Source organism: Eucalyptus grandis, chromosome 1, assembly GCF_016545825.1.
Source record: "Eucalyptus grandis isolate ANBG69807.140 chromosome 1, ASM1654582v1, whole genome shotgun sequence".
NCBI lineage: Eukaryota > Viridiplantae > Streptophyta > Magnoliopsida > Myrtales > Myrtaceae > Eucalyptus > Eucalyptus grandis.
This window is the reverse complement of record NC_052612.1, coordinates 38,975,355-38,983,869: the sequence shown is the minus strand read 5'-3', so window position 1 is coordinate 38,983,869 and position 8,515 is coordinate 38,975,355. Positions and strand designations below refer to the sequence as shown.

Here is an 8,515-nt window from a genome sequence, read left to right as displayed (position 1 = left end):
AACCGAACAAAATCATTCTTCGACGCACTTGCTCAACAGGAAACAAAGATTCCCAGTTCAACCATGAGAAGCGAGAAAGCAAAATAGCTCCTCAAAGGATAAGGATTAAGGAGACCGGCAAAGACAAAAAAGGGCCCAAAAATTACCCCATCAAAACTAACCGCGAACGATACAATTCAATCATGTGCCAGCTTTTACAGATTCGTTCCGGTCAAATTCAGGAGGGCATAATTGAAATGGACCGGAGAAATTCTCGCTTAAGAAGGAGAGAACGGATCAGCATCCTATCTCAGGACTGTGACCAAAATAGTTAATCAGTCTCATGTCAAAGCCACAGGTTCTCTGGCCCTCTGGGTATGAAGCGACACACACTACTTCTCTTATGCCAATGATATCTCATCTTCATTCAGGCGAAGAAGGTGCCGAGTGGACATCTGATTAATCCGAACTGCTTTTTTGTTGCGTTCCTGCTTTCAGTGCCTGTCGACGAAGAAAGTGCCGTGTAACAGAATCACTAATCCTCTTCCACCATAAGCCAGGTCATGCACTTCCTGTCCTGTCCTATCCTTCACCTGTAGCACATGAAGAGTTTCAACCATCTCCAAGTCCCAGCACATGTCAACTATTTCATTGATCAGGGTTCTAATCATCAAATCATCCATTTCTTGAAGTAACAATCTAGAAAGATGAAAGATATCTTTTGCTCCAGTAGTGATAGCAGAGGTATCAAAATCTACGAGATTTAGATTCTCATCCCTTTTCTCCCATGAACAAGTTACAAATTTAATCTGGCTGCATAGCAGAGTTATCATGCAGGACTGCATGCATACATGACGTATAGCTGCTACATCAGAGACATGAGTTATTTCTATTTTCCAGACCAAGAGTGCAGAGGATGGTTTCTTTGATGGTGATGGATGCAGAAATGACCATCATTATCTATTGAGAGTTTAACAATTTATGAACGTTTGTGAAGAGATATCAAACAGACTCCGCCATGAAAAATATCTTACTTTCCTCCTACAACAATGATATGCATGGCTAAGGTACCATTTTCCTGGTCCAGTTAGCAAAGAAACCATCCCAAGAGAAGCACTCCAATGGTGTGACATAATCATAGTTTGCACCACGAAAAAGAGAGCTCGACCAAGCACAATGAAAACAAGATTATTTCGGACTGCACACTGGAAACCTGTGCACTGCCACATATGAGATGCATGGTTATTAACATGTGAATGCAAGGGTCAACTAACAGTGTTCCCAACTGTACAAGTCAATGACTAAATAAAATATGTGTTTCTCAACAAAGACCTTGTTAAGGGAAACATACAATCTAATTTCTTATTGATATTTCACAAGTGTCAAAAATAAAAGACTTGAACAAAAAATTGTTCCTTCAGTCTAATTCCTAATTCTCAGCTAACTTGAAGAAATATGAAAAGCAATCATCTCCGATATGCCTACAAGATGTACTATAGACAGGCAAAGTTTACAGTCTTCATCTATATATTGAAAGCCACTACTGTAGCAACACACTTCTTGTGAAGCAAACTCATTAAAATTAAGGGAAAAACATTGATCTACCACTGGTTTGGGAAAGCCTCTCTGTAACATGAATCTTCATCCGACCTCAGTTGCCTGATTGTTGCATCTGCTGTACGGGCATTCAGAAGTCTCTCAGACAATCTATCTTTCGCCGTCACTTTTTTGCGCAGCATGGATGCAAGTGTTTCTTTCTTTTTTCTGGATGATGGTTTATCAGTACTGTCAATGTCTTCTGCAATAGCTGCGGATCTTGAAGTGGAAGCCAACGCAGCTTCACGAAGAACTGCTTCATTGTGTTCTCGAATTTTAGCTAGCTTTGCACGTTTCAAAGATTGCTTGTCATGTATTCTCTTCTCTATTTCTTCTCTATCTCGAGTCCTGACATTCTTCACAGCTTGTTTTGCCAACTGCTTCGCTACATCAGTCTCCAGGCCACAAGTTCTACCATCTGCAGAGACATTCTGGTCAAGTGGATGACCAGCGCTATCACGAGGAATAATGGGTCCATGGAAAGGGCAAACTTTTAAATCTCTTCTCTGACAGAGGCCCCCACTGCTTAAAGGAGCATTGCATGGTTTGATATTTACTTGCTCTTCCTCGTAGAGAGTTGCCTGAACAGTCAGCTCTGCAATTTTTTCTGCTGGAATAACAGCATCATGGTCTACCCGACCCCAATGGCTTTCCACATCCAATCCCCTCTGATTAGCCAGGACACCACTATTTGAACCCCAATTATCCAAGTAAGGGCCCCATCTCATTACTGGAGCTTTTAACAAGAGCTTAGTCTTCGCAGGATTTTTTCCATCGTCTGATTCATTGGAGGCCTTAATGCTAACAGATTCTCCAACACTGCATCCAGAAGTCATGCTTTTCAACCCACTTGTTGATGGAACAGAGGGATTTTCATATCGGTCTCTCAGTGTTGTTGAAGACCCATTATCACTTGGTTCAATCTTTCCCTCTTCCCAGATATCTTCTTCCTCTTCTAGGTCATGCTTTGCAGTAGTTGGTAAAGCAGAAACTAGTTCTTCACATTTCCTCTTCATTAACTGAATCTTATTTTGAATGTTGATTAACTCCTTCAAAATCGAATCTCTCAGCCTGTTATCTGTTGCATCTACTTTAACAACAACAGTGATCCATTGTTGTACAGAAACTAAATGCCTGGTCACCAGAAGTCTGTACAGCTCCCTCAACGCATCAAACAAAACTTTGTTATCCAAATCCTCATGAACCTTTTCTGCTTCTTTCAATGATGCAAGACGTAGCTGCAGGATTTCATGGGAACGAAAATCATCACAATCTTCATCATCAAGGGGGACAAGTGGCACTGGCTCCTCCTTAGTAGTAACTATATCAAGACATTCCTCAATCTCATTCACTGTGGATTGTATTTCTTCCTTTATCAAGGGAAAACTTTCCTTGAGAGTTTCGAATTTTTTGCGTAAAATTTCTTGAGTTCTAATCTCCCTTTCCCTTCTCTCCTGTTGAATCCTAGCTGCATTTCCCTGTCTATCAGGGAACTGCAACCTAAGGTTGTTTTTGCAGTAATCAAATCCTAATCTAAGCTGCCTGTAATGAACACCAAAAGAAGCATTCCACTTCTCCAAAAACTCAATGGCCTTGGAATGCAAACGAGATGCAACTGCCTGAGGTGCTGGCAGCGGCATATTCTTCCGGAAGCCCATGCTGAAACTCAACAACTGATCCAAGTTCTCAACAATAAGGGTTCTGAACAGCTTTGATCGCATAAAGAGCTCATCAATTATAAGCAGCGACATGTACCGCACCTGAGAAATATCAAGCGTGAGAATGCAATCTACAGAAGACATATATATCTAAGACCAACAAAAAAGAAAAGAAAATAAAAAACAACCCCCCATAAGCCAACATGACGGGTCTATGCCATCGAAGAAGCATTATGCACTCAAATGCTCTGTCGCATCACATATACTTTCAAACTCATCCCACAATGTGTACTTAAACCCTACATCTTCAAGCGACAGGTGAGCCTGATCGATTGAGCTATAAACACTATAGTCCCAAGCACCAACATAAATTTAACATAACTAAAAATTACACATGCCAGCTCTTTTTCGATGATTTAGACCGGAAATCTCTTACTGACCAAGATATCAACCTTCCCCATTCCCCTATCGAAACTCTCAAGGCAATAACAAAATCCTACCACATCTCAAGGACTTCCACTAAAACCAGGAAACAGCCCGGCCAATACGCTTTCTGCCGAAAGGAAACAACCGATTGAATTCCCAAACCGGCAAGCAATACCCTAAAAAAACCCATCTACGTCGCCCCTTATCCTAATCACCATCCCGCACAGCCACGAAACGCAGCACGCACGCGCGGCATTAACATCGAACGTCAAATTCGACGGAACAAAAAAAAAAAAAATCGAAGCCACGGGGCGATATGTCGCGGACCTGAGAGTGGTTCCGCTTCATGAGGGACATGAGGGTTCGCGCGGCGGTCCGGAGCTCCGAATCGGAGTGCCGGACGGCGGACTTGATGGCCTTGAGGAGGCGAGGGTCGACCTCCGGGGCGGTCGTGTCGGTCGCCTTCTCGATCAGCTGCCTCACCCTGCCTTCCTCCTCCTCTTCCATCGTCCAGAATCGATCGACCGGTTGCTGGATTTTGTGTCAAAGCGAGGGGACCGACGAACGATTCGAATCGAAGCTGAGCCGATCACGGCCGCATGCGTTCGAATCGAAGAGCCGCGATTGGGGAGAAGAAGAAGGGGAACGCCGCCATGCGGGGACGCGAGCTTGGATTTGCAGAAGAAGTTCTTCGAAACCGCAACTGCTGCTTCGGATATTGGGCAAACACGAAGGTCGGTTTATTTCGTAAAAAAACACATAATTCCTAATTTTTTTCCCTTCTTTTATTTGACTTTTGCATATTTAAGTGAAACTCAGCTCAAGCATTAATTCCAACAAAATCCTATGCATTTTAAGTCTCTCATGTTTTATAAAAAAAAAAAATTTTTTTTCAAATGTAGAGGGATGGTCGGGATAATAAGTAATAAAATCACGCGCACTTAAATTATGAATATATGTAAGGTGATTTATAATTGAGTGGTTGGTAATTATTCTCCTTTTCAATAGTAATGTCGATTATTTTTTGGATTCCAAGTAAAAAGAGTCTATAAGCTGGACATGTAAAACCCCGCTAGAATTCTGACCAAAAAAAAAAAAAATTCCCGCTAGAAAGTTTAAACTTGAAATATCCCTAAATAAATGTATGGTAAAAGAATTTAGAAAAGAATTGTTTGAATTTTATTTTATCAGTAACTTGTGTGTAATTTGCCAATATTCTTGTGAGATTGCTAACTCATTTTTACAATTTATAATTGCCATTTTTCTCATCTTTTTACTAATTTGTATTTGTCTTTCTCGCAATATATTAAAGTTAACCTACTTTTTTATGAATGTACCAATTTTTATTTGAGTACCAACTTCTTTATGATGATTCTATCAACTAGTTTTCTAATATCAATTCTTAGTTAAGTTACTTACCAACCTAGTTATCAACAAAATTTGCGTCACTGGCTCTTATTTGAATTATTTACCAACATTTATTTGGTTTTCAATCACTAGCTTTCCTTATTTCTAGTTATTCTTGTCATGTACAAGCTTTTATTCCCATTCATATTAATTCCCTAAACGTATCAACCATTATATGAATTTCAATTTATATGTAACCAAGTTGTCATTTTTCTTAAATAAGTTACCAAGTAGATTTTTCATTGCCAACTCTCATTTAAATTACTTATTACCGACATTTATTTGCTTTTCTTTAATTTAAGTATTATTCTATTGAGTTACCACTTCTATTTTATTTTCTATCAACTTATTCAATTTACCTACTTCCTTTAGAAATACTTCGTTAGAGTAGCAAAATCAATTTTTTCTAATTAAATTACCAACTAATTGTGTGTTACCAAATCCTTTTTGAGTTGGTTAATAATGTTTTCGCTTTTTAAATATTAGCTTCTCATATGTCTGACAAAAAAAGCTTCTGCTTATTGTCATATCATAAAATTTCAAATAAGGGTCGGAAGTACTCTTATATTCTTAAATAAAAGCATGAAATGGATCTTATTTAATATAAGAGTCTAAAATGACTATATTAGTGTCAAAGAAGGGCATGAAGTATTTACGGTTATTTCAAATAAGAGCCTAGCCTCGCTGGTCAGCAAAAAATTCCAATCGATTAGGAATATTTTTATCCAAACACAATTTAAATTAATTTCGATTAAATATTAACAAAATTTTTAAAATGGCAAAATTACATGCAGGAGGGCTCCCTTCTTCCTATGGCCATCGCCCCATCATCGATGGGGTTGCTGGCGCCTAGGTGAGGGTCAGCAACCCACCACCCCATCGAGCAATGGGCCGGTAGCCACAGATAGTATGTGTTTTGTTTTTGTTTTTTTGTGAGTTTTTTATGGAAAGAAAAGTAGAAAAAATAAAGAAATTAACAAATTTTAAAAGACAAAATTGCCCTTCACACACAGTGAATCTAAGCCCTTACTTAAAACTGATATAGCTATTTCATGCCCTTTTTTAAAAAAATAAGGGCATTTCCTACCCTCATTCAAAACAATGTCAATTTCAAGCATTTATTTGAGAAAATAATAACATCTTAAGTCATTATTTGGAATTTTCCTTGCCTTATTTATCTTTAAATATACTGACTATTATTTGAAATTATCAATCATTATTTGGTTACGAAATTACATTTGAGTTGCTTATTATCATTTATCTTCTTTTTTTATAAATTTTTTACTATTTTATTAGTTTCCCAGTTTTAATTGCCTTACTTACCTATTTTTTTGAATTCACCAAGCATTTGGAAACTTTTTACTATTTTATTAGTTTTCCACTTTTAATTGCCTTATTTATGTACTTTTTGAATTTACCAGCCATTTGGAGAATTAATAATCTAAACTAGAGTGATTACCAACTTTTTTTTTCCAATCATGATAACTCTATAATAATAGAGTTATTGTACCTATTTTAGACAACAAATAGAGTACTTTATAATGCAATATTTGGATTTCCTTCTATTTATCCAAATCTTCCTTATTTATGCAGAATAATTAGATATGGAGAAAACAAGGAAAAAATGGCAAAAGGAAGGAAAGGAAAATTATGTGATTCAAGAATTTAAATAAAAAAGCGTTAGAAGGTGGATACCAAACCAAGGATTCTGCAGTTTATTTTTGATTTTATACGAAAAAATAAGCACTTATATTGTGTTAGGATTCCTTGAATATATCCTATACATAGGATAATATAGACAACTGGGTATTTTTTAGATCATTTTTCATTGTTTTGGAATTTTTCTAACTATTTTGTAGAAAAGACAAAAGTGGTGATAGAATTTTTATTCTTTGATTTAAAATGCTGGGTTTAATTTATATTTTCATTTCTTCTTCTACTATTTTATAATTTTATTTTGTTAGAGCTACGATGTAGCCTAACCATGATAATATGAATTTTAAGATTTATATTTTGCAAGTGATTTCATTCATGTGAATTATATATTATTGTGCATAATGCTTTTAAGTAACTGTCCATCACTTATGTGATCTAATGTGTATGTTTGAGACGAGAAGTGATAATGTGCAATTGCTTATTATATTATATAACCATAATTTACACATGAATAGAGAGATACCGCACTATTTGTATAGTTTTTGATGACAATGTAATCCAAATGACTCATTATAAATTAGGAATATTAATAAATTTTAATACATTTATGTTTATTTAAATTCACATAGATACATGGTAGATTAATAAATTGAGTAGGTTTGCTATACTTAGAAATATGATAACAAATAAATTAGGAAATTCCGCTATCACATGTCTGAGATCATTCTTGTACGCGTGACAATTTGAAATTTATATCTAGTGGTTATGGTAAAATTGGAAGTTATAACATATTTATTTGATTGATTTGCTGCATTTATTTTTTGAATTTTGCTTTAAGATATTTAGTTTTAATTTATTCTCAAAATTATTTTGATATGTTAGATAATTTTAGAATTGATCTATTTTTAATGTTTAATTGATTTGTTATTTATCAATCTTTGTGGGACGATAATATTTTTTTATTATTATATTACTTGTTTGACACATTCACTTGCATTTAAAATTTTACGAGCAAGTTACCAACTAGTTTTGCATTGCAGCTCTTATTTAAGTTGGTTGCCAACGTGTATGTAGTTTTTGTTTATAAGTTCATAAATTCTCTTCTCTTAGATAAACAAAATATATTTTCTTACAGTTTACCAACTTTCATTTTTTTTAACTTTCTTCACAACGCTACTGATAATTTCACATAAGAATTAATAAATTCGAAAGATTAGTAAGCTATCCAAACAAAAGTTGGTAAGAAATCCACAAGTTGCAAATTTACAAACTTTATATTAGAGTAGGTAATGTCACAATTACAATGATACCTTCAAAAAGTCACTAATAATTTATTTTTTTCAGATAATTTATTTTGGCACTTACCACAATTATTGAGATTTACAGGCACAAACAAAAAAATATTTTTAAGCTTGGAAAAATAGAATTCTACATAACGTATGGGTCAATGAATGGAGCATAGTATGAGTGCCGTAATTTTCACATATAGTTCGCTTGAATACCATATATTTTTTGTCGCATACTTAAATGTCATATTGGAGGAAAATTAATTATTTGAGTGATATTTCCAAAAATTGTTACATAAGGATTTTTGTTTTTTTTAATTGATTTTTTTAGTTTATATATATTTTTATTTTCCTTCCATTTTTATTGTGCATGGATTGCCAAAGCCTCACCCTCAATAGGCAGGGCCACAAAGGCCCTGGGCGGCCCCAGGGACCTTGCCCATGGCCATTGTAGCCTTGCTGGCCGTGGGCCCCTAGCCAGATTTGAGCAGGCTAATCTTGGATCTT

The 8,515-nt window shown here is 35.8% G+C and overlaps 1 protein-coding gene across 1 annotated transcript; it reads right to left on the bottom strand.

Moving 5' to 3' along the window:
• LOC104441370 (UV-stimulated scaffold protein A homolog) lies at positions 1 to 4,408 on the bottom strand. The gene is made up of 3 exons (XM_010054504.3): positions 3,987 to 4,408; positions 1,585 to 3,335; positions 1 to 572 (listed from the first exon to the last, which is right to left on the bottom strand). The coding sequence occupies exons 1-3, from the start codon at positions 4,164 to 4,166 to the stop codon at positions 569 to 571; spliced, it is 1,935 nt and encodes a 644-aa protein (XP_010052806.2). The 5' UTR covers positions 4,167 to 4,408; the 3' UTR covers positions 1 to 568.
• Positions 4,409 to 8,515: the final 4,107 nt, after the last annotated feature.

Coding starts and splice junctions, on each gene's coding strand:
- LOC104441370 (XM_010054504.3), bottom strand. CDS start 4,166: ATGGAAGAGGAGGAGGAAGGCAGGGTGAGGCAGCTGATCGAGAAGGCG. Junction 3,336..3,986: donor TGAAGCGGAACCACTCTCAG/GTCCGCGACATA, acceptor GATATTTCTCAG/GTGCGGTACATGTCGCTGCT.